The sequence below is a fragment of the Trichoderma ghanense genome (genome assembly GCF_004382785.1).
Source record: "Trichoderma ghanense strain CCMA-1212 chromosome Unknown scaffold_0, whole genome shotgun sequence".
NCBI classification, from domain to species: Eukaryota; Fungi; Ascomycota; class Sordariomycetes; order Hypocreales; family Hypocreaceae; genus Trichoderma; species Trichoderma ghanense.
The window spans coordinates 685,264-709,188 of NW_027395663.1; the positions used below are offsets into that span (position 1 = coordinate 685,264).

At 55.8% G+C, this 23,925-nt stretch overlaps 12 protein-coding genes across 12 annotated transcripts; 8 read left to right on the forward strand and 4 right to left on the reverse strand.

Annotated features, from left to right (window-relative positions):
- Positions 1 to 598: 598 nt before the first annotated feature.
- On the reverse strand, positions 599 to 1,378 carry CCMA1212_000236 (uncharacterized protein; the record flags this gene model as incomplete). Its single annotated transcript, XM_073697714.1, has 2 exons — positions 599 to 1,061; positions 1,203 to 1,378. The coding sequence occupies 2 exons, from the start codon at positions 1,376 to 1,378 to the stop codon at positions 599 to 601; spliced, it is 639 nt and encodes a 212-aa protein (XP_073563040.1).
- Positions 1,379 to 1,710: 332 nt separating this feature from the next.
- CCMA1212_000237 (uncharacterized protein) lies at positions 1,711 to 3,026 on the forward strand (the record flags this gene model as incomplete). Its single annotated transcript, XM_073697715.1, has 4 exons — positions 1,711 to 1,861; positions 1,921 to 2,091; positions 2,556 to 2,592; positions 2,906 to 3,026. 4 exons carry the CDS (start codon positions 1,711 to 1,713, stop codon positions 3,024 to 3,026), a joined length of 480 nt encoding a protein of 159 aa, XP_073563039.1.
- A 722-nt stretch (positions 3,027 to 3,748) lies between these two features.
- CCMA1212_000239 (uncharacterized protein) lies at positions 3,749 to 4,036 on the reverse strand (the record flags this gene model as incomplete). The annotated part of the gene is made up of 1 exon (XM_073697716.1): positions 3,749 to 4,036. One exon carries the CDS (start codon positions 4,034 to 4,036, stop codon positions 3,749 to 3,751), a length of 288 nt encoding a protein of 95 aa, XP_073563052.1.
- Positions 4,037 to 6,123: 2,087 nt separating this feature from the next.
- CCMA1212_000240 (uncharacterized protein) lies at positions 6,124 to 6,345 on the forward strand (the record flags this gene model as incomplete). The annotated part of the gene is made up of 1 exon (XM_073697717.1): positions 6,124 to 6,345. A coding segment is annotated over one exon (222 nt), but the record flags the coding sequence as incomplete, so codon positions are not given.
- Positions 6,346 to 6,617: 272 nt separating this feature from the next.
- Positions 6,618 to 8,349, forward strand: CCMA1212_000241 (uncharacterized protein; the record flags this gene model as incomplete). Its single annotated transcript, XM_073697718.1, has 2 exons — positions 6,618 to 7,112; positions 7,180 to 8,349. The coding sequence occupies 2 exons, from the start codon at positions 6,618 to 6,620 to the stop codon at positions 8,347 to 8,349; spliced, it is 1,665 nt and encodes a 554-aa protein (XP_073563869.1).
- Positions 8,350 to 9,475: 1,126 nt separating this feature from the next.
- Positions 9,476 to 10,057, forward strand: CCMA1212_000242 (uncharacterized protein; the record flags this gene model as incomplete). Its single annotated transcript, XM_073697719.1, has 1 exon — positions 9,476 to 10,057. The coding sequence occupies one exon, from the start codon at positions 9,476 to 9,478 to the stop codon at positions 10,055 to 10,057; it is 582 nt and encodes a 193-aa protein (XP_073563866.1).
- CCMA1212_000243 (uncharacterized protein) lies at positions 9,524 to 11,213 on the reverse strand (the record flags this gene model as incomplete). Its single annotated transcript, XM_073697720.1, has 8 exons — positions 9,524 to 10,043; positions 10,133 to 10,233; positions 10,314 to 10,470; positions 10,553 to 10,575; positions 10,613 to 10,719; positions 10,800 to 10,836; positions 10,947 to 10,972; positions 11,066 to 11,213. 8 exons carry the CDS (start codon positions 11,211 to 11,213, stop codon positions 9,524 to 9,526), a joined length of 1,119 nt encoding a protein of 372 aa, XP_073563867.1.
- A 3,115-nt stretch (positions 11,214 to 14,328) lies between these two features.
- On the forward strand, positions 14,329 to 16,139 carry CCMA1212_000244 (putative FAD-linked oxidoreductase; the record flags this gene model as incomplete). Its single annotated transcript, XM_073697721.1, has 2 exons — positions 14,329 to 14,603; positions 14,699 to 16,139. 2 exons carry the CDS (start codon positions 14,329 to 14,331, stop codon positions 16,137 to 16,139), a joined length of 1,716 nt encoding a protein of 571 aa, XP_073563872.1.
- Positions 16,140 to 17,239: 1,100 nt separating this feature from the next.
- On the forward strand, positions 17,240 to 17,580 carry CCMA1212_000245 (uncharacterized protein; the record flags this gene model as incomplete). Its single annotated transcript, XM_073697722.1, has 2 exons — positions 17,240 to 17,345; positions 17,402 to 17,580. The coding sequence occupies 2 exons, from the start codon at positions 17,240 to 17,242 to the stop codon at positions 17,578 to 17,580; spliced, it is 285 nt and encodes a 94-aa protein (XP_073563873.1).
- A 1,389-nt stretch (positions 17,581 to 18,969) lies between these two features.
- On the forward strand, positions 18,970 to 20,148 carry CCMA1212_000246 (D-arabinose 1-dehydrogenase; the record flags this gene model as incomplete). Its single annotated transcript, XM_073697723.1, has 1 exon — positions 18,970 to 20,148. The coding sequence occupies one exon, from the start codon at positions 18,970 to 18,972 to the stop codon at positions 20,146 to 20,148; it is 1,179 nt and encodes a 392-aa protein (XP_073563870.1).
- A 755-nt stretch (positions 20,149 to 20,903) lies between these two features.
- Positions 20,904 to 22,714, forward strand: CCMA1212_000247 (P450 monooxygenase AflN; the record flags this gene model as incomplete). The annotated part of the gene is made up of 3 exons (XM_073697724.1): positions 20,904 to 21,041; positions 21,111 to 21,640; positions 21,706 to 22,714. 3 exons carry the CDS (start codon positions 20,904 to 20,906, stop codon positions 22,712 to 22,714), a joined length of 1,677 nt encoding a protein of 558 aa, XP_073563871.1.
- A 142-nt stretch (positions 22,715 to 22,856) lies between these two features.
- On the reverse strand, positions 22,857 to 23,871 carry CCMA1212_000248 (uncharacterized protein; the record flags this gene model as incomplete). Its single annotated transcript, XM_073697725.1, has 5 exons — positions 22,857 to 23,143; positions 23,194 to 23,243; positions 23,321 to 23,627; positions 23,709 to 23,843; positions 23,865 to 23,871. 5 exons carry the CDS (start codon positions 23,869 to 23,871, stop codon positions 22,857 to 22,859), a joined length of 786 nt encoding a protein of 261 aa, XP_073563874.1.
- Positions 23,872 to 23,925: the final 54 nt, after the last annotated feature.

The following is a 23,925-nucleotide window of genomic DNA, read 5'->3' on the forward strand; positions in this document are numbered from 1 at the left end:
GGGGGGGGGGGGGAGAGGGGGTACATCTTGCCTCCGTCCATCAAACACAAGTAAGAACCTGAAGTGGCAAGGGTAAGGAAAGCAGAATTTCACCGCAGCACGTTGAGTAGATGAAGAGAGTGTAACCCTCACCCTCACCCTGGCCTTGCAACTGCTACCTTGCGGTTTTGCGTGTCTGGCTTCTTTTTTCTCCGTAACGTGTGTGTCGCTTGTCGCAAGGCCAGTCAGCCTGTCGATGCTACGACATACAGTACATGCACGAGACGTTCTAATTGTGGACAAGCTTCCGCTGCTGGATGAAGCATTGATGATATGTAGTAGTCGTATCTTGTTCATCCTGACCTTACCTTGGGTGATGGAACTGAAGTACCAGCACGGAATTTTGTTTAATTGGTGGTGAGGTAGTATTCCGGAGGCGTGAGGTATTCGCTCATGCGAAACCATTTATGCAGCAGAGGCTTTTCTGTCTACCAACTGCTCAGGATTCGCAGTAGATCAGCCTGTTACAGGATGCAATTAGTATCATCTCATCAGGCAGTATAAGGTACAGAGAGACAAAGTTGTCCTTCAGCCTGTAGAAGCAGCAGCATCGGATTCATCATGCAATTTGTGTCACATCCGAGCAAGATTGGGTCGGAACAGCAACCTGACTGATGGTGTGCGAGGATTCGGCTGGCCGAGCAAAAGAACCAATGCCTGCACGAAGACTTCCCCAAGCAACTATTTGCGTGGGACGGGACGTGGCCTCATACGTTGCTGCAGCTCCCTTGCGGCGCATGCAGACTGCAGGACTGGGAGATTGGACTGCGAGACGTGAGAGAGACGCCGCCGCGGACACGACAGTCCTGCTGGGAGTTCGGAACCGGGTTAACAAACAGGCTGACCGGCCATCGTCTTTTCGGCGGGCATGCAGACCAGGTGGCCCGGGATTTCTTGCAGCATTGGGCGCGACAGCAAGCTGGTGCGTGAGATGGGTGGTAGTCTCAGGGACACCAACATCTGGCAATGCAGCCTCGGGTCGCCACCCTCGATCAAGGCCAGCCGCAACGATCCACCATCCGCTATCCCGTCAATCAATAGCTATCGCGATCCTTCTTCGCGCTTCTCCTTTCAAGGTTGGCTTGAAGCAACCCGATATTGGCTGGGAGCAGGTATGGCAGACAGACTATGACTGACAGGGCGGAACGACAGAAAACACCAACCCACCAACCTCGGGGCGTCTCGGCCATTCAGCATCCCTCTCTGCGAGGTCACTCTGCGGACGCTTATCCCCGTGGCTCGTCGGGCCGCTTCTTTTCTTCTTCTCTCGTCTTCTTCTGCCCATGGGGTTGGGATTAGAGTGGGACTCCCCTTTGTTGTGCGCTGGGAGACGGAGCATGTCGTAAATAGTACTTATATACAAGTATGACCGAGGGCACTCCGCGAGCTGCTGCCGGTGCTCGGCCTTTTCCCCATCGTGTAGCAGCTTCGGCGGATACTGCATGATCCCAGCAGGTACGAAGTACAGCGGCGACGACGACGACGACAACGACGAAGGGGGAGACATACGAGCATTGATGCAGAGCAGTTGTGACTGATGAGCAATGTAAGTAATCAGGCCGCCCGGCGAATTCTATAAAAATCAGTTGCTTTGGAGGCACGGTTGATGTTTGAGCCGGAAGGCCGGCTGCCTTGCTTGCTTGCTTGCTTGGGAAGAGCTTGGGAAGAGTCATGACAGACAGCCTTGCTGCCAAGTTGCTGGTGCCGGTGCCGGTGCGGGTGCTCGTTCGAGCTCGTTCCTTCGTGTACAAGCAAAGCTGCGAATGGACCTCTGCGGTCCTTCGCGACGGCCCCCTCGGGGGATACTGCAAGTCGGCTGCAGGTTAGCAACGAAGAGAGTCCTCCGGATGCAGCTAACGGCAAGCCACATCGCCCACGCAGCAAATCGCCATGGGGCCACCGATCGTGGACGAACTTCATCACCAGCGAGCAGCCATGGAACATGGGGAGGAAAGCCAGCGCTCGATCTTGGTGGTTCGGCTGCTGAGCCGGATCTGCTGGCTGGATGGCGATTCCTGTCCAAGTGCAAAAAGCGCTGTACATACCTTACGAGTATGTACACGCTCTCACGGGCTGAAAACTCTGTGCCTCACCTGCCCCCCTGACCACCGTGTCATGGATTATTGGTCCCGTGACGAGGGAGCCAGAAAATTTTCCTCACCCCTTCTTCCCCATCGTCCCCTGTCCCCCGTACTTTCATCAGATGAGCAGATACGGGGCAGCGTTCGGTCTCGATCTAGCGCCTCGGCTTGGTCTGTGGAAACTGACCCGGCATGTGTCGGCTAGTCAGCCAATGTCTGCCTCGGTGCGAACCGATACATACACGCTGCCCAATCAGCGCACCGGCATGGCAAGGCGACGCGGCTGAAGGTGTTTTGCCTCTCTAGAATTGGCCTGTGCCCCGGAAGTCTTCCCTACAGTACAGTAGGGCAGCGACAGCGCAGAGAGAATGTTTTTCTTGATCCTCTTCCTTGGTACCCCGTAATGTTACTACTAACGTGACCTGAAATTTCTAGACCAGCTCCGCATGGTTGGCGTAGCCTGTGGAGAGTGGTCGGTCCGGAGACGTGCATGGTGAGGATTGCTAGCGTACCGGAGTGCTGCCAAGGGGGGTGCCCGAGCATTGGGTTCGGCCTGTGGTGAGTCTTTGTTACAGTCAGTCAGTCAGCCAGTCACGCGAGAGTGTCGATGACAAGCAGCTGGGCGGCGATGCGGCATGAGCTCAGGGCTAGTTGTGCTGGACTTGTGATGTTGGCCCGAAGCGATGGTTTGTGGTGGCAACGGCGGCAGGTCAGCGAGGCAAAGATTTCGGGCTGTTGGTCGCCGCCGAGGCAAGCAAATCGATCAAATTCTAGTCAGATAATAGTAATAAGGCCGAAAAGGCTATCGTGCAGACGTCTCGCGCTGCTGTCCCGATTCTAGGACGAGCTGAAGGCTTGCGGCTCGACGCCAGACGAGATGATGAAGTCATGAAACGCCCCGACTAATTGGGTGGCTCGTAACCTTGCGGCCATCTGCGTTTCGGCCAGAGAGATCCGAGTCGACTCCAGCAGTTAGCTCAGACGTCTCTCGTCGCGAGATGCAGTAGCATCCCGTCTTCAGCCTCGCTCATGGGCAAATCTTGGCGTGGGCCGGCATCCTGTCACATTATGAGTCCAGCCGCGTGCGGCCGGTGTGCGACGATTGACCAAGCAATGGCGTGAAGCAGCACCAGTCAATATTTCGCACGCGCGGGCCAGGCGGCACGCGGCGAGCGCATCATCCGATCGAGGCCTACCATGGGCGCCAGATTGGACGACGGGGGCGTTTTGGCGATGGTTGGAAGTCCACGCTGCAGGCGTCTGTATTCCCGCGATACGATGCTATGCCATGTCCACCCATAACCAGATCCTTACCAACAGCAAGGACCAGCACTAGCGAACCCGGCAAACGGCCGAAGAGGCGCCCGTGACGTGATGCGATGCGAACAAACAGAATGAGAAAGAACACAAGCAGCACGAGAACGGCGACGGCTCTAGGCGCGTGACTTGGACCGTCCGCGTATTGGCGCTGGAAATGGTCGTCGTTGACCGGGCGCCTTCTCGGTGGCCACAAAGCACCTTGAAAGCACTTTGGCGCACGCTGCCAGCAGAAGCCAGCGTCCGGACACTGATCCCGGATTGCAGGTTTGCAGGATGCGCAATTGGCCGCCAAGCCGCCCCATGCTCGGTCAATTACAAGCCCAAAGACACAGCGCAAAGGGCAGCGAGCGGAAAGAGCGAAGCCGGCCGTTGGAGAAAGCTGCAGCTGGGGGGTGAAGAGAGATGCCCCTCCCATCCACCCAAAAAAAGACAACGCGACGGACCCCATGGAGACGAGGAAAAAAGGTGGAATAGCGCCGCTGAGTATGACCGAAAAATGCCCTTTGGGAGGCAGCGCCGGCGGTCATTCTCCAGCTTTTGGCAACCCCTGGTCGCTCCCCCACGACCCAAGCTGAGAGTGTCAGCACGAGGCCCATGGGGAAAAATTAAAGTCGGGTGCCAGGGAGGAGTACCTTGTTCTACGGGGCAGCGGCGCAAGGCGCCGAAACGGACCAATTCAGTGAATTTGGCCACTGACTCTGACTGTCACCGTCGTGTCATGCATGCTGCTCGTATGGCCGTGATGGAGTGACGGTTGGCTGCTCTTGGAGTCGTTTGACGCCGTATTCAGCGACTGGTCGGTCAGTTGGGCGACGCACCGGAGGCGGAGCTTGTTTTTGACTTTTCGGCTGATTCTCACGAGGCCTGACTGCTTTCGATTTCGCCTTTCAGAGGGGGGGTTTTCGCTAACGTGGCAACGATGTGGATGATGGATGGAATCATGCTACCGGTAACCTGTCGACGGTAGCAGTAGCAGTAGCAGTAGCATGATCGACAGGAGGCTCACGACATTTGCTCCTTGATGCCGGATTAGATAATCCGGAACTTGCTGAAAGCACATGGAAAGAGCGAATGCAGTGTAGTATCGTCCAAGCGGAAGGACCAACGGCCACGGGAAAGTGCACGCAAAAGCAACCACGTCAAACGGATGAGGACAGAAGTTCCATGGCGCCTTCCATCACGGAGCCTAGCCCTCTAGGTTGCATGCATAGGAAAAGTGCAAGAGCCGCCGATGCTAGTGCCCGAGCTGCGGCTCCACTTGTACATATGGTATGTGAGCTCTGCATCGAGGCTGGCGATGGCATCGTGAGATTCCATCATTGGTGTTTTGGGCGCTCTCCAATTTCAGTTCAGCCACCAATCCTGATGCTCGTGCCAAGGTTCTGACCCGGCGCGGACGTCGTGTGTCACGGCCAGCAGCCAGCAAAGTCAATTCGCCCTCTCCCTCACTACATTACCAGCAGATGCCCGCAAACGAGGGACCAACCGGCCCTTCTCGGCGCTTCTCTGCCTCGTCTGGCTAGGGGTCCTCGCGCCGGCCCAATCAGCTGCGCCGGCGCTCTTTGGGCTGCGTCGGCGTTACTTCGTAGCTCATCAGCCTCCGGGCCCCGCAAATCCCCATGCGGGCTTCCCCAGACGCGTCTCTGGCAGCGCACAGCAGGCCATTGTGAGCATTTTGCAGGTTGACTGGGGAGCAGCTGGAGCCCCCCTCAATCTCCTTTGGCGGCCCCTAGCCCTGATCCCGGCCTGGTGCCACACCCTAATGCCTGCGCTCGCGTGCGCGCCACACCCACCCCGGGCCCCTTTTTCTGCGTGCGAGTCGCTGTTGCTGTGTCCCTGTGGCTCAGCTGGTCCTCTGTTGGAGCAGGTGCTCCAAGCTGGGTTGTTGGCCCCTGTTCTGCCTGCAGTTCACGTTGCTACTAACGCCATGTACCGGTACATGTGCTCACTTGGAGTCAACTCGGAGACTTAGGAACCTGCTGCTGTCGCAGGTTGTCGCGCCGTTCGCTGGCAGAAAATCGCTGCCTGCGCGCGTGATCATGGCATGAACAGGCCAGACCAGACCAGAACGTCTAATTATTACAGCAAATCCAATAGCTCGCGGAGGCAGCGCACGGAGAATGCCGTTGGGTGCGTGAATCGATCGACGGGTGGCTATGGCGGAACTGCACGAGATACGCGCATTGCCACTGGCGAAAATTTGCCAGTAGCATCCAATCCTCAAGCGTCGAGCACAGGCTCACCCCAATCTCTGCCGACTTGTACCGGTACCAACCGCAAGCCACTCATCCGCTGCAGCACCGGCTCAGGGCCTCTGGTTAGCGGTCTGCTGCCCCTGTGAGGCCCTAGACTTCCAGCGCGCCGAGCGCTAGGCCAGACCCGACCGCTGGCCAAACGCTAGGCGGGATGCGGCGCCGGGCTAGGAGAATACTCGAGGCCTGTAGCGGTACCTCGCACCCCAGGTAGCGGGGGCAAGTGGGTGAGGCCGAGCGCCACTCCAGCGCCTCCACCAGTCCGCGCATCCTCTCCACTGCAACCTCGTACCTCTGCCAGGAACATCTGCTCGCCGTGTTACTCCAGAGCAGTGCTGCGACTCTGATGGACGACCAACGACAGCACGATACAGCAATTCGGACAAGGGCCTACCTTGCCTTACCTCGTTGGGTACTTCGTGTCCAGTCCAGTCCAACCCACGCCCTCTCCCCCCGGTCACCCTCGCCCAGCCGGGGAGGGGCGTGCGAGCACCAGCTTCCCCAAATCAAATCGACGGCGTCTCTCCACAAATGGCCCATGGAGAGGCTTCTGGGCGCTGGGATCTGGTCTGGTCTGGTCTGGTCCGGTCTGGTCGATGGTCGATGGGCGATGGGCGACGCTCCAATGGCTTGACGCTCGCTCCTCCGGCTGACTCTGGCTCCTGCTCTGCCTGACGGACGGACTCGCTCGCTGGTCCCGGCGTCACGACAATAAAAAGGCCGGCCTGCCTCCCGCCCCCCTCTGCTCCTTCTCCTGTCTCGCCTCGTCGGTCTCTGTCTCACGCACAAAGGAGTCGTTCCGTTCACTCGGCCCGGGTCTCCTCTTTCTTCCTGCCATCCCACAGCCAGCATCTTCGCTCCCACGCGTCAACAAGTCAACAAGAGTTTCCCCCTGAACAAGACAAGCCCAGCGTCGACCGCAGCCATGGCCGACGTCCACATCGCAGACGCCCCGGAGGGCCGCAAGCAGTCCATCGGCATCCATACCACCCAGGATGTCGAGCATATCGAGGCTCCCATCACCTGGAAGGCCTACCTGATGTGCGCCTTCGCCTCATTCGGTGGTATCTTTTTCGGCTACGACTCCGGTTACATCAACGGCGTCCTCGGCTCTGCCGTCTTCTACAAGGCCGTTGAGGGCATTGACGCCTCCAAGCTCAGCGACAGCCACACCTCCCTCATCACCTCCATCCTCTCCTGCGGTACCTTCTTCGGTGCCCTCATCGCCGGTGACGTGTCCGACTGGATTGGCCGCAAGTGGACCGTCATCATTGGCTGTGCCATCTACATGCTCGGTGTCGTGATCCAGATGATCACTGCTCCCAGCCACGCTCTGGGCCCCATTGTCGCCGGTCGTCTGATTGCCGGTCTCGGTGTCGGCTTCGAGTCCGCCATTGTCATTCTGTACATGTCTGAGATTGTAAGTTGACGAAGAATCACTCTCCCACTATCACTGCACTCCCTCTCTAACACGTCTTCCTCGACAGTGCCCTCGCAAGGTTCGTGGTGCCCTCGTCGCCGGCTACCAGTTCTGCATCACCATCGGTATCCTGCTCGCCTCTTGCGTCGTCTACGGCACCAAGAACTTCACCAACACTGGTGCCTACCGCATCCCCATTGCCATCCAGTTCCCCTGGGCCCTGATCCTCGGTGGCGGTCTGCTCTTCCTCCCCGACTCTCCCCGTTTCTTCGTCAAGAAGGGCGAGATCCAGAAGGCTATCAACTCTCTGTCTCGCGTCCGTGGCCAACCCGAGGACTCCGAGTATGTCCAGAACGAGCTTGCTGAGATTATCGCCAACGAGGAGTACGAACGTGCTCTGATCCCCTCCACCACCTGGTTCGGCTCATGGGCCAACTGCTTCAAGGGCTCTCTGTGGACCGGCAAGTCTAACCTGCGACGAACCATCCTCGGTACCTCTCTCCAGATGATGCAGCAGTGGACCGGTGTCAACTTCATCTTCTACTACTCCACCCCCTTCCTCCAGTCCACCGGCGCCATCGAGAACGCGTTCCTGATCTCCCTCATCTTCTCCCTGGTCAACGTCTGCTCCACTCCCCTGTCCTTCTGGACCGTTGAGCGATTCGGTCGTCGTACCATCCTGATCATGGGCGCTCTTGGTATGCTCATCTGCCAGTTCCTCGTCGCCATCATCGGTGTCACCGTCGGCTTCAACAAGACGCACCCCGACCCCAGCAACCCCGACGCGCAGCTGGCCGACAACATCCCCGCTGTCAACGCCCAGATCGCCTTCATCGCCATCTTCATCTTCTTCTTTGCCTCCACCTGGGGTCCCGGTGCATGGATTGTCATTGGTGAAATCTTCCCTCTGCCCATCCGATCTCGCGGTGTCGCTCTGTCGACCGCCTCCAACTGGCTCTGGAACACCATCATCTCCGTCATCACCCCCTACATGGTCGGCACTGACAAGGGCAACCTGAAGTCGTCCGTCTTCTTCATCTGGGGCGGCCTCTGCACCTGCGCCTTCGTCTACTCCTACTTCCTCATCCCCGAGACCAAGGGCCTGTCCCTCGAGCAGGTCGACAAGATGATGGAGGAGTCCAGCCCCCGTACCTCTGCCAAGTGGAAGCCTACCACCACCTTTGCCGCTCAGATGGGCACTGGTGAGTACATTGAGAAGCCTATCGTTGAGGTGTAAAGGACTCCTGCTTCCGGACGGATACGTGGGATGTCTTTGCCTTGTTTTTTTTTTCTTCTCCTTTTGTTTTATCAAAACCTTTTCCTTTATAACGCGGTGGGAGGGGCGGCTGCAGGTAATGGCTAGCTTCTGCAGCTTTTTGACGAAATCATACCCAGGGCCACTACGGAGTGTGTCCGTCGAGATGTATTTGACGACGTGAAGACGTTTTTGTAATGCGGTAGATGTGGACATACAGTAGCTACAAATGTGAACAACATTCAAAGAAAAAAAAAGAAAAAGAAAAAGCCTGCTCTTCTTTCGCGCTTCTAAAGTCGTTCTTAGGAGCCCTTTATTAGCTGCCCTTTTCTATCTATTACTTTTAATAAGATCACTCGTCTGATCAATCCTTTGTTCTGTCATTGTCTTGACTGCCAGCATGCTGTTGAACCATGTGGCTCAGCTGAAGTGAGATTGTTTCCCTCAGTTCGTGGCATCTGGTGAAACTCGACCAATCATGAGAACGCAGGCGTCGGTCGTCATGCCAGGGGGATCGCCTAATCAGGCAAGTCGATTCTGTTCTTGAAAAGAGGGAGGTTCCTAACAGAGTGAGACTTTGAGTTTCTATTGTGGCGTTTTTTTTTGGAAGTTGATCTTGCTTGGTTGTGATTTGTGGTGTTTGCATTGTTGAGGCAGGATGTTGTTCTGGTAGTGACGGGGTTGCTTGTTTTGATAATGGGTTTGTGTCTTGGGGGGTTATATGGTGGTGATGGTTTTGAGGGGATTAGGTGATGGATATTGGAGGGATATGCAAGGGTTGGATGCTGGGATATGTCTGAATGGATCGAGTTTTTGGCGATTTGGTTTTGATGGATGATGGGCTGCTTTGGGCGTGTTCGTTTGGTTTCCAATGCTTCTGATGGGATATCTGTTGTCGTCTCTTAACGTCACGACTCGGGATATAGAGTAGTCTGGATGTTGGTATGGCTGCAGTTTTGAATTCCAAGTACGGCCGTGGTGGGGTATCTATTTTACACAATTAGACATGAACCGCTTGACGGACATGAAAACAAAGCAATGCTCCCACTCTTGCAATTAACAGCACACATGCAGTCCAAACAACATCCTCATACGGCATCAATCATGAATGCCTGCTCCCACCCGCCCCATCCCTCTCCCCTCGACCCCTCCCCCCTCACTCACCCACACTCCCTTCACTCGCCGACGCCGCCGGCCGCCGCAGAATATTCTCCGTGCTTTTCTCGCCATCATTCTCTTCATCCACGCCGCTGCTCCCCAGGGGCCTCATCCCACTCTTCGCCGCCCTCCACGGCTTCAACTGCAGCGCATACGGCCCCTCCCCAGCGCCACCACCCAGCCTCGACGAATTCCCCCCTCCCGACTTTCCGATCCCGCCGGAGCTAGCATCTCCTCGTCCTCCTCCGCCGCTGTTGTTGCGCGTCCTGTCGGAAAAGTACGCGATGAGGGGCGCGAGCGTGGGGACGCACGCGATGACGATGCCGACGGCGGTTTCGACAATGGACCATTTGATTGCCGAGGCGGAGTCGAGGTAGTTTGCCAGGTTGCGGATGGTCTGGATGCGGATGATTTGGACGATTGTCACGAAGAGGCCGAGGGCGAAGAGGCAGAGGAGGGCGACTTTGCGGCGCGTCTTCATTTGGAGCTTGAGGAGGACGGGAAAGGGGAGGATGAGCCTAGGAGGAATTAGAGAATGATTCGCTTGACTGAGATGGGCTGTTGATTATGGCGTATATGTTATAAAGTAGAGGGTGTTGAAACGTACGTCGTTACGTCAAAGACGATGGTAATGGATGAGAATGTGAGGTAGAAGGGGACGGCGTCGGCGCAGTGCCCGGGGACCAGAGGCTCCCATTGTTTTTCGACCTATAATTTGCGAGAACGATGAGCATACTCTTCTGTGCCACGACAGATCACGAAGAAGTAGAATTCAATGGGAGCCTTACCGGGATGCACAGAAACAGAAATACGAGCATAAATGCAATATGCGCCATCGTAACAATCACGGCAATCGAGATAGGTATCAGTCGATACGTTCCAGGCACCAACCGGACATACGACACGAGAAGACTCGTCTTGAAGCCCCAGATGCCAAGAACGTAGCTACATAAAACAAACCAGAAAAAAAAAACGTGAGCCAAGAGTTCGTCAGTTGAGGGTTGTCAGAAAGGGGAGACAAACTTACAACGGCGCCCCTATATATTGCGTCTAGAAAAGATCGAAATGGTTAGTCGTCGGACACGACGGGAAGGGGATAAGGAGAGCCGTGGTGGAAAAGTACTTTGCCAAAGTTGAGGAGGTTTTCGTCTGGCATTGAGTCCAGCTCAATCAGCCCGAGACCCCATTTCGTTTCTGCAAGGGGACTTGGAATCAGCAGTCTGTCCTCGTCTCATTAATGGGGGCGATTGATCGAGGAGGGGGCTAAAGCGTACGGACGACAGTTGCTGAAGTGTAGCCACAGGCTCCAATCTATACACGAGGCCCATCAGAGTCAGTGAACAACTTCGAATACAACGCCAATGATCCCCAGAGTCTGTCCGGACGTCTTTGGGAGTAAAGCGGTTCACGCGAGAACATACCCAGCTCGCTATAATCAGCCAGTCATCTGTCCTTCCATCAATCAGTCTCCCATTCCCATTCGGACATTTCGAGGAGGTGCAACGGCGACCTCCAGGGGCCACCTCTTTCGGTTACGTACCTAGACCGACAGCTTTTGTGATCCTCATCCGCACATACATCCTCAAACACAGCGCAATAAAAGCCAAGCTCGTCACGCTCAGAGCAACGGCGGCAATAGTCGGTCCATCGTTTGGCGTGCCGTCGGGCGTGTTGTACGCCCACGCCATTGCTCCCTCTATCTTTTCCCTCTGTGTTTCAACTCGCCGTGCTCCAAGAGGAGAAACAAGGCAGGGAGATTCTCAGCGTTTGTGAAAGGGTATTGATGGCGAAATACCCTTGGCTTCTCACATAGCGTAGACAAAACAACAAAGTAGAGGACCTAAGAATAGCGAGATGGAAGAAAAGGGGAGTTGGCTAAAGCCCAGATCCAGAATGTCGTACTGCCAGAACAGGGAGGAGAGTGCGAGAGTGTAAGATCGTTAGATTCAGCGAGAGGGGCGTAGGATTACCCGTGTTGTGTTCCGGCCTTAAAAGGGGATGCCAGGATATTGTACTCAAGGACTGTTGGCAGCTGAGAGAAGTCCTCTGTGACCCATCGTAGGTAACAAAACGCGGCGTTGTCAAGAATCGTTAGAATCAAAGTAGAAACATCATGGTCTGTCTCTGGCCGAGGCCTCTGTTCCTGGACGATGAAGAAAAGATGGCTTGGAGCTAAACAACCTTGAGGCAACAAGTAAGGGGCCCAAGCAAAAGAAGAGAAAGACAAGGCTTGACAAACGCAGTACAAGCTCGATCTGCCCAATGACAGTTATTTTGCCACCCCCCTCACCTCAACCCACGAAGCCCCAGACAAAAAAGGAATGGGAAAAAGGGTAGAAGCATGACAGACAAGGCCATGCCGACTGCCGGACCCAAAGAGAAGGGACAGGCCTGTCAAATGCCGCACGCCATTTCTGCCTTGGCCCAACGCGCTGGAAATCTCCGCCCCTTGCCTCTCTCTGTATCCTTTTCACGTTCCCCGGTTTGACTGTCAGGCTGCCGTGTAGGGAGAAAAAGCCGCCCATCTTCGATATGACGAGTGCGAGGACCAATGATCCTACCACTTTTACTAATACAAAAACATTTGAAAACGGGCTCCCCATGCTGCATTGCCAGCCACCACGGTGGTCCAGCCTGGTCGTTTTGTGTTTAGCACTGCAACGTCAGGACAGAAGGGGACAGAAAGGCTAAAGTTCCTTGAGCACATGTGCAGGCATGGGCATGGCACGTCTCGCCTGCCATTCTGCTCCCCATGTATCAAGCGAGTAGTCGGGCTGAGAAGCCCTGCCCTGAAAGCCGTTGGACCTATCGTTACAGACATATCAGCAATTGATGCAACTCCCGATGCCCTTTCTCTGTTTTCTTTTACCTTCCTAGCTGTTCCCACACACTCAGACACTGCAATGCATCCACTGTTGTATCCCCTCTGAAGGCCGCTCTTGGCAGAAATTCCACCAATACGAGGTATGCCTGTTCAAGCATGTAGCATCCGGAGATGACTGGCTTTCTTTCATGCGCAGCTCAACGGGGAGATCAAGTCGGCCGTTTGAATGGCCGCATTTCAGCTGACAAACGATGGCCGCGCGTGTCATAGTCGTTACAGAAGAGGTGACTCGTCGCCTGGCGATTTTCGTGAGATCTGATCTGCATGCCATGATGCCATTCAAGATGAAGCACGGCCTTGTCCAGAGGAAGGGAAGAGGCACCATTGTTGGTACCCTGGGGGCCTGGAACGTGGACATGACCACTGCAAGGTGCGCAGCTGCAGTATTGGTATTCTCTTCAGTTGCATCTAAGGCGCGCGAATTGGTCCGCTGCCCAGACGAGGCTATTCAGCCCGATGCTTCCTTTGTCGGGTCTCAGTCATTGGGTCTCGAACAAAAGCCACTGACGACTGACCAGGATGCTCCCCGTCTCTCTGCTGTGGCCCCGGCCCCAGCCCCGGCCCGCGGAACTCTTCGTGCAGAGCCGGTAGCCGTAGCTTGGTCTTGTTCCAGGAAGGGGCATGGTCTCACGACAGCCTTTGCAGTCTGGAGGCGGCAGCGGGAGGATAACCCACCAAGGGCAGATCTCCGGAGGTGGGGATAACTGGTGAAAATCAGCATCTATGTATGTGAGGCAGAAAGTGGCGAGTCAACGATGCACGAACCTCTCGCTCTCAGCAGCATCTGGCAACCTAGAGGACAGCCAATTAGCAACGCTACCTTGGCTACCTTCCTAACGTCTCTGTGTAGGTAACAGTATCCAGACCGGCGCGGCAGCGAGACCCGGGCTCCGCGTCCCTGAACGGCATCCCTGTCATTATGCAGGAGAGGTCTGGCCCTCATGCCTCCAGCTCGTAAATCTTTGCCCGAATGCGACAACACAGCATCCCATCAATTACAGTACACCAGGATCTTTGACGGGGAACAGAAGACAGGCACTAGGATACATACGCGATAGTGCTGATGACTTCGGCCCGCGCAGCATCCTGAGCTACAGCTTGATAGCGACGGTGAAGGCAAAGAGCGAAGACAACCTCCGTAGTGACATTCGAGATCGAGGTCCAGACTCGACTGGATACAAGGTCGGAGACTTTGCCTGGCTGGTGGTAGCATCGGCAGCGCCAAGTGCCGGTCATGGAATGGTAGGAAAACGAGATTGCACCCCCAGTACCACCTCTCAGCTTGGCATCGATGCCATGTAGGTCCGGCAGAGCCTTCGCCACATGGAAAGGGAACACTTGACAGAGAAGACGGACACTGCACCCTACTAATAGGCCATGATGCCCAGTTTCTTCAGCTCTTGTTCTTTGTTTCCTCTCTTCTTCAAGCCTGAGCTCGCTTGGCCTTTTGCTAGATCAATGATGCCACCTTCGACCGGGGGACTCGGGTCAAGCTCCCAACGATTCCCGAGGAGTGCGGCCGTTTTGCCGCCCCCAGTCGCGGCCTTGAAAGAGGGGCCTTGAGCCCAAGCGAGCAACCGCGCAGAGCAAAACGCTTCTGCTTCGTACGACCGCGGACTTGGCGACGTGTGAGGCCCGCGCATCGAGGTCCTTTGATGAAGACCCCAGCATCAGTAGCATCTCAGCTACTGACTGAAGCCGCCGTAAAGAGCAGTAGGCTCGTTACACCGGAATGAGGGGTGCCGAGATGGGTATATGCAAACCGCAAGATCAATGGCCCTGTGGGCGTGGTAAATGCTCGATAAAGAGTCCCGCAGATCCGCGCATCTCGTCGGCTACGTACTTCGTAGCTCAACCTCCTCAGCTCTTCTCTCCCATCATTTTCTCCTTGCCACAAGGAGCATCGTTGGATATCCGAGATGTACCGTAGCCGCCTGGGTTCTGCACTCGTGGCCTTTGCGAGCCTTGCAGGCGTCGCCAATTCTGCGCCCGCAGCCTCGTCCACATCCACGTCGTGCAAATGCTTCCCCGGCGATGCATGCTGGCCTAGTTCCAGCGACTGGGCCGCGTTCAACAAGACTGTGGACGGGCGCTTGATTGCGACGGTTCCCCTGGGATCACCATGCCACGGCGCATCCTACAATGAGACGGAATGCCAGTTCTTGCAGGCCAATTGGCTGTTCCCACCAATCCAGTAAGTATCGTGCTGCACGAGTTGCTCATTCTCGTCTTTCACATGTTCAGCTCCCCAGCCGCACGCAGGCTTAGTCTAATATGGACCGGTATCAGCTTCGATTCGTCGTCTTCAGTCATGGCGCCCCTGTTTGCCAATGCGAGCTGCGACCCGTTCCAGCCACCGGACTCGCCTTGCACCCTTGGCAATTACGTTCGATATGCCGTCAATGTGTCAACGGCTGCTCATGTCTCGGCAACGCTCAAGTTCGCGGCGCAGCACAACATCCGGTTTGTCATCCGCAACACCGGACACGATTACAACGGTCGTTCAACCGGTGCGGGCGCCCTCTCCGTATGGACCCATCACCTCAAGGACACCGAGGTCCTGGACTGGGCGGACCAGTACTACACCGGCAAGGCGCTCAAGATGGGGGGCGGCGTCCAGGGCTTCGAGGCTCTCGAGGCAGCACACGCGGCGGGATTGATTGTCGTGACAGGCGAGTGCCCCAGCGTTGGCATTGCAGGAGGATACGTCCAGGGCGGTGGCCACTCTGCCCTCAGCACGAACTTTGGCCTTGCAGCCGACAATGCGCTCTCATATGATGTCGTAACTCCCAATGGAACACTCGTGACAGCCACCCGGAATCAAAACAGCGATCTGTACTGGGCATTGAGCGGTGGTGGTGGCGGCAACTATGGCGTTGTCGTCTCCATGGTATTCCGTGCTCATCCAGATGCCATCGTCGGCGGCGCCAAGTTCTCCATCGACACGACCTCTCTGGGCTCCGAGACGCTGTACGCCATCATCGATGCCTTCCATGCCGCGCTGCCGGACATTGTAGACTCGGGTGTCATGGTCATCTACTTTTTCGGAAAGGGTTTCTTCCAGGTGCCGGCCTTGACGGCGTACGGCAAGACGCAGGCCGAGACGGAGGCGATCCTGAAGCCTTTTATCGACGCGCTGGCCGCGCTCAACGTCGATCTGGAGCCAACATTCACGCAGTTCTCGAGCTATTTCGACCACTTCCAGAATTATTGGGGCCCATTTCCGGCAGGTAACATCCAGGTCGGCACGGATCTGTTTGGCGGCCGACTGATTCCCCGGTCCGTACTGCCGAGTTTCTCTCCGACGGCGCAGAAGCTGGTCGAGCTCGGGGTGACGTTCATCGGCGTCGGGCTCAACGTGTCTCACTTTGGCGGCGACAACGCCAATGCCGTACTTCCGCAGTGGCGCTCGTCCATCGTCGAGGCGTCGCTGACGCTGCCGTACAGCTTCCAGGTGCCCTTCCAGGACATGATCGCCACCCAGGACACCATCACAGACATCGTCCAGCCCGTCATCGAAGCGGCCACGCCCGGCGCCGGCGCGTACATGAACGAGGCCGACTTCCAGCAGCCCGATTTCCAGGAGACTTTCTTTGGCGCAAACTACCCGCAGCTGCTCAAGATCAAGCACAAGTACGACCCTGATGGCCTGCTGTATGCGAGGGCGGCCGTGGGCAGCGAGGCCTGGACTGTTGCGGAGGATGGCCGAATGTGCAGAACTTCGTCATGATGGCAATGGGCTATGAAGTTGTAGCGGAATATCGGGTTTGATGGAGATGGAAGCAAATGGATGATGATTCAAGACGACAGACAGAGGATGATTACAACGTGAAGGTTGAAGTGGCTTAGGTAAGCCATGTGTTGTAAGTTCCACGAAGGAGGAAGGCACCACCCAGCTGAAACAACTCTGAGATGTACCTTACATGAAGTTCGATTGATCCTGCTCTTTGTGAGCTGGTGACTTGTTGTCCTATCAAAATGTGGAAGTAGAGTAGGTACCTCCTCTTGATGCTGGAACAGGAACGACGGAGACCGGAATAACTTCAGTACCTTATGCTTGAGCAATGACAGAATTAGTTCCGTCACATGGTTTGTTCCGTTTTGTTGCTATAAATTTTCATAGCTGTCATGCCATGGAGGCCTACAAGGATCGAACGGACCAAGAGGCGCACAGAGCTGACCCTCTCATGGCTTCAACATTTGACATCGTGAAGCCATGAGACATACAAATAGTGTACAACAAGAACTGCATGGCCTGATGTCCATATCAGACCATTCCAAAGGCGCAGACAGGTGAGAAGTCATCATATGTTGCAGTAAATGATGATGGGACAACCTCTTGTGTAATACTGCGGAGGAGCAGGTGAAGCAAGGGAGTCGTCTTTGGTGGATAGTGGAGGACGGGATATGTTACACCACGTCTTGTCTCAGCTGAAATGGTACCGATATTATTGGTTACCGACCACCCGGAAGTCGCCGCAGATGAATAGTTTGATACATTTCATGACATCTGAAGGATTCAGCTGCAATGCTGGCCTGATCACGCAGCGTTGCACACGGCTGAGCAGGCACTATCGTGAAAGATGTCGTTCTAGATTCACATTGTCGTTGATCGAAATCCAAGTTCTTGCAATTTGGATTTCTGATCGTATGATATTCTCCTGCCATTCTGATACACCTTAACAATGCTCAGTGAAGGATCAAGTATATATGGGCCAAGTCAGAGTCCCCTCTTTGCATGAAACAAGTTGAACAAGCATCCTTACAACACCAGAAGCAACCAAGAAGCCATCATTCACGATTCTTATCCGGACTCCTTACACCCTCAAAATGAAGTTGGCCATTGTTCCCATTGCGCTCACTCTGGCCAACGTGGCCGTTGCCCAGTGGACTTGCGATCCCGGCTTCCAATGCGGCTCGACAATCGTCCATCGCGGTGAGAGACATGCGCATGCACTCCTTTGTTTGCACGCGTTTGCTAACAGCATCCAGACGACAGCTCCTTTTGGATCAAAAACCTGAAGAATGCCGAAATTGCTGTTGGAAGATCGGATAAAGACCCCCTATGGGACCTCTTCCGCTGCAACGGCGATCGTACCATCTCCTTTGTGAAGCACTGTCCGGGCAGGTGCCTCTATGGAGGAGCAGGACAGGATCGATGTGAGGGGTGAGTTGTCTTTACAAGTCAATAAATGCTGCGATTTCTAACTGATTCTAGGGATCCCTGATTAAGCACTTACAAATGACTTGCTTCAACAGCAGTCAACACGGCAGTACAGAGGGCTCAGGTCATTCAACATGGATTTGGTGCCCCGCAAATCTCCATCTCTTCAGCTCAACTAGTTGCCTATAAAGGAAATTTCTGCCAATCTGGCTTGGATCCACTGCATTGACTCGTCTGTTTGACAGCTCGTGACAATCATGTTCACGATGGCATCAAAGAGGGATAACTAAGCCGCCAACTCGGCCCTGATATGTTCATTGAAGCAGGCTGTCTGCCGTCTTCGCATCTATTTCTGTTGAAACCTTGAAACGAAGCATCACAAACGGTTAATGACAGCTGCAGACACTCCATGTAATCACATGCACCTAAGCGCACGTCATGCATTAATTCGGGACGCGGCTTGGGTTAGGGCGCTTGTGTGATTAGCGGGCCGTGAGGCATCATGGCGATCGGCAGCAAATCCCACGCAAGCACTCAAACCGCCCCGGAGTATTTCGTGACTGGCAGCAAGAGCCCTCGGATGTGTCTGTCTCGCGGCTCATACGGAACGATACAGCACTCGTTGATCCCGGTTATAGCATGCGTATAAGTGCTAATAGACGACGGATGCTGCAACAGGCGTTTTCCCCCTTGATCATCAGCCCCATGCATGCATGCATGGCATGCACAATGAAGCGAGCAACGCAGACAAATCATCGGTGGACAGCTGCGGTTCCGTATTTCTTCTATTCCCTGTCGACTCACCCTCGGCTGGTTCCGCCGAGAATGATAATACCCGAAGCTGCAAATGGGCTCCGCGGGTTTAAAAAAGACGACGGGCAATTTCTTCCTGTCAAGGCTGCATATACACGACGGCAGTTTGGACGCAGCAATTACTCCGATGAGTCCATGCGTCGAATCTCACGCTGCTCAAATCCTGCCATTCATTGTCTTTGAATTGAACTTTGGTAGACACCGTAATACTGACTCGATAGACGGCCGAAGGGACGCTCGGTTCCTGTTGCGGCGTCTTCCGATGGTTCTTGATACATCTTGGCCTGCGGATCGAGGTTCAAGTTTCCAGGGTTCTTGGCTCGATAGGGTTAATTTAGCGTGACAGCCAGATAAGAAAAAAAAAAGCGCCGGTTTCTCCGTCTCTACGCCGAGCAAAGCTCCAGTTTGGATATCGAACAGAACAGCAACCCAATACTTAACCCTCTTCAACCACCCTCTCCCGCTGCAACAACACCGCCATGCCTCTCCGCCGCCGTCCCTGAAACTCCAACAAACTCTCTCCCGGCCGTGTCTCATCTCGCCGAAGGAAAACGAAAGGGAAAACAAGCAGAAAGCAGTCATCATGATGGCCTCGCCGCCGCCGCTGTCGCAGGTGCTGCCTCCGCTGCTGCTGGGGACGGCCACCTTCAACCACCAGTACCACCCCGACCCGTCGCGCATGCCCTACGTCGACATCGTCCGCAGGGCCCTCGAGCACGGCATCACCGCCTTCGACACGTCGCCCTACTACGGGCCCTCGGAGATCCTGCTGGGCCAGGCCCTGCGCCTCGTCACCCCGCCGCCGCCGCGCGAGGGCTACTTCCTCGTCACAAAGGCCGGCCGCATCAAGGCCGACGAGTTCGACTACTCGCCCGCCTGGGTGCGCTACAGCGTCTGCCGCAGCCTCGAGCGCCTGGGCACGCGGTACCTGGACCTGGTCTACATGCACGACGTCGAGTTTGTGTCGCCCGCCGAGGTCCTGCAGGCCGTCCGCGAGCTGCGCCGCCTGCGCGACCAGGGCCTGATCCGCTACGTCGGCATCAGCGGCTATCCCGTCGAGACGCTCGCCGCCCTGGCCGAGACGGTGCTGCGCGAGACGGGCGAGCCGCTCGACGCCGTCCTGTCGTACGGCAACTTCTGCCTACAAAACGGCCGCCTAGGCCGCCCCGACTTCCTACAGCGCTTCCGGGCCGCCAGGGTCGAGTGCCTGCTCAACGCCAGCATCCTCAACATGGGCCTGCTCACCACCCGCGGCGTCGACAACGGGCCCATGGCCTCGTGGCACCCCTCGCCGCCCGAGCTGCGCAGGGCCTGCGCCACGCTGTCGCAGATTGCAAAGGACAACGGCGAGCACCTCGAGGGCGTGGCCATCCGCTGGGCGCTGGAAAACTGGGCCCGCGCCGGCAAGGACTTTGGCACCACGGCCTACGTCGGGGCCGGGCCGCGCATCGGCGCCAGCGTCATGGGCGTCACGGCTGTCGCCGAGCTCGACGAGACGTGGGACTTGTGGAGGAGCGTCATCGGGCCCGTCATCGGCACCAGGGACGACGCCGCCTCCGAGAAGAGTGATAAGATTGCGAGGCTGGTCGAGGACAAGATGTGGCCCAGCCTGGGCTCGTGGAAGGACCACGCGTGGGAGAGCGGCGGCTCGACGTTTGTCAATGCCAGGGCGACGCCTGGACAGATTCCGAATGACGAGGTGGCGGAGAGATGGGGGCTGGTTCCTTCAGCAGCAGCAGCGGTGGTGGTCTCCAAATTGTGATGATGCCTGACGCCTAATATCATAGACTAGCATGCTTTGTTTTTTTTTTCCCTGACGGTGTATAAATTTGACAGTACATACCTTACGCTACCTTGGCTACATATGCGATTGGGCATTGTTGGAAAGTAGATATGAAGGCTATGCATCATGGTCTTGGGCGAGATGGCTACGACATGTGGCCACAGCAACAGAAGAGGCCATGAACATGAGCCAGCATCTAGAATGCCAAACCGACTGTTGGATCACCATGCCAAACAAGAGTCGGATGGGCTTGAGTGAGATGAGCCTCGCGCCGGCTAACGAACCTACTGGCATAATGGACACGTCCATCCAAGGCTACGAAATGGTCGGGACCTCTCAACACTCGCTTCACTGTGTCAGAGTTCATGCTTGTATCGAGTTCCATTTCACTACTGGTGCCCTCGTATGACCGCTGCTACCGTCTCACACATGCATGACCGAGCAGCATAACGTAGGATTGCAGCTGCTTAGCCTGCCTGAGCTGCAGTGCAGGGATGGCCATCCTCCGATCCTCCGGCTATACATACATAGATAGTGATGGTAAGATAGTATGACGCAGCTCCGGAGCATCATGCGGGTCGTCGGTCTGCTCATGAAAGACATGTCTCATGTGGGTGCAGCTCCAGGCCTATTGGACCTTGTGATTCCCATGAAAAGATGCTTCGACTATCTAGTCGTCGAGTGAAAGCGTTGCCTCTTACAAGCGCGAAGCGAACATCTCGAGTCTAGCAGACATGGACATCATCGTAACCCGGCAGCTGCAGACGCTTATACGCGGCCTCATCCTCATCGCAGCCATAACCATCACCAGATTCCTCTACCGCGGCTACAAAGTCAGGAGACGTGTCCGGCAACTCCAAGCCCAAGGCATAGTACGCAAACCTCTTGACCCCAAAGCAAACATTTCGAAAAAAAGCATCACATACTGACCATCTCAACAGCCCACCCTCCCCCATTCTCTCCTCTTCGGCCACATCCCCATCCTCCTCAAGTTCCGCAAGCACCACCCCGAAGACGTCCACTTCGGCATCATCATGAAATGGCTCGTCGACAACTGCCCCAGCTGGATCCCAGACATCAAACAGCCTCCCCCAGTCCTCTACCTCGACATATGGCCCGTGTTCCCAGACCTCATGATGATGGTCTTTGACGGCAGTCTCTCGGCCCAGTTCACGCAGACGAGGAGCTTGCCCAAGCATCGCATCACGCGCACCTTTTTGGAGCCGCTGACGGATAATCTCGACATGACTTCTGCCGACGGCAAGCAGTCCAAGGTGTGGCGGTCGCGGTTCAATCCGAGCTTCAGCCCCAGGAACATCACCATGCTTGTCCCTGAGCTTATTGACGAGATTGTCGTGTTCAAGGAGTTGCTGGCGGGGATGGCTGGGCCGGATGGGCAATGGGGAGACGTCTTTCAGCTGGAGGAACGCACGACGAATCTCACATTTGACGTGATTCTCCGAGCAACCCTGTACTTGAGCCTCTACCCAACTACACCCTGCTCGACAATGTGTATGTAACTCATAAAGCGTATAGGGACGAGCGCCTCCACGAACAGAGCAACCCACAAGGCAGCCCCCTCAAACAAGCCCTCATCAGCCAGATCCGCCTCATGAGCAAAGTCCTCGGCCTCAACCACATCCTCGGCATCAAGCGCTGGCCCTGGGACTCCCTCACGCGCGCGCGCAACAACGAAGCCCTTCGCAAATCCCTCCTCGGCAGCGTCCAAGGCGTCATCAAGTCCCCCGCCGATGCAATCACCGAGAAGAAGACGATTTTGAACATTGCTTTGGGTCGTACACTTGCGGAAACAGGGCGTGCGACGCCTGATGGAGACGAGATGGAGGCCATTTTGGCCAACTTGAAGTTGTTCCTGTTTGCGGGCCACGATACGACTTCTTCGACCATCTGTTGGATGTTCAAGTTGCTGCAGGACAATCCCGAGTGTCTATCCAAACTTCGTGCAGAGCTCGGCGACGTCCTGGGCAAAGACGCCAGCCAAGCGGCCGATCTACTACGAGAGTCGCCTCAGCTGCTCAACAGCCTGGCCTACACCAACGGCGTCGTCAAAGAAACGCTGCGCTTCTACCCCCTCGCATCCACCGTCCGCCAAGGCGAAAAGAACCTGTTCCTCGCCCTCCCCAACTCTCCTCTGCGCTATCCGACAGAGGGCACCGCCATCCACGACGTTCCCTCCGTCATCCAGCTCGACGAATCCGTCTGGCCGCGCGCAAACGAGTTTCTCCCTGAGCGCTGGATGGCGCCTCAGGGCGATGCTCTGCATCCCAATAAGGATGCGTGGAGGCCGTTCTCCATGGGTCCGAGGAACTGCATCGGGCAGGAACTCGCCATGGTGGAGATTAAGCTTGTGGCTGCGCTGGTGTGTAGAGACTTTGATGTTCGCGAGGCGTGGGATGAGTGGGATCGGAAGAGGGGAGGCGTGGTGAGGAGGGAGATGGTTGGGGGGGAGAGGCTTTATGGGTGTGGGCAGACGGTGCAGCATCCGAAGGATGGGATGCCGGCGTGTGTGCGACGGCTTGGATGAAGTTTAAGTGGATTTATATCTATATGCGTATATTATTATGGCTTTATGATAAACAAGGGGCTTGCGACAAAGTATCGTAAGGATCTGCTGTGACAGAGTGTGTAACCAACCCCTCCCCCCTTTACCCATGTCGACATATACTTCAATAGATATACCACAGAAGCGTACACGCAGCTGCTAACACTCCCAGTACGCCCATCCACGCCAACGCCGTCCTCTTGAAAACATACCGCGCCGTCTCCTCCACTGCCTTGGCATCATTTGCCCGCGGAAACGGACAGTCCGGGACAGGTCTATCCAAAATCTTGCACAACGGGCCCCATCCATCGCTGAGTCCAATCCAATACATGCGGTCCTCCGGGACGATTTGCTCTACTTTGCTATAGTAGTGCTCGAGAATGCCTACCTCAACAGCTTGAGTCAATCGTTCTTGCTTCAAATTCATTTTTCGAAGAGGTTCGTTAATAGGAGAGGCTCACCAGGCCCTGGCCCTTTATCATATCCATCCTCCATCAGCATCTCTCTCCCTCTGCATCCGACCATTAGCACACACACACACACAATCACCATCAGAACAGCAAATCTCTCCTCTTCCCACCCACTCACCTCTTGCTCATCTCCCCCATAATGACCGGAAACCATCTCCACCCAGGCATGATGATCAAATACCACCGCAGCCACCCCGGCATCGCATGCTTAATCATCTGCTCCATGCTCTTCCACCACTTCTCCGGATCGCGCTTCCACCCAATGACTTTGGCATCGGGATAGATCTCGCACAGGTCCCCGATGAAGTGCGTGCCGGGGGTATCTGTGATGGCGACGAAGCCTCGTGTTGCTTCGCGGAGGGCAGCGAGGCGCTTGGGCTTGTCGTTCTTGGCTGCGTACACGGCGAGCCATTTCTGCACATATGCTGCTCATGACATGTGAGATGAGTTCTGCTTTTGAAATAAAAAAAACTGCCACAGATGGAGAAGAGATATATAAAGCTTACCGTCTTCGCGGCCGAGAAGTTGTGTGCCTCCATGACAAACTGGACCTTCGAGGACCTTTTCGAGGGCCAGGGCCATGGAAACTGTTCCGGTGCGAGCAAAGCCCGCGCCAATGACCTGGAGTGACCTGCTTGGGTCTGTAGGGACGGATGGAACACCGCCCATGGTTACTATGAGGGCTGGAGAGAAGCGTTATCGTGGTGTGGTTGACTGTGAGGG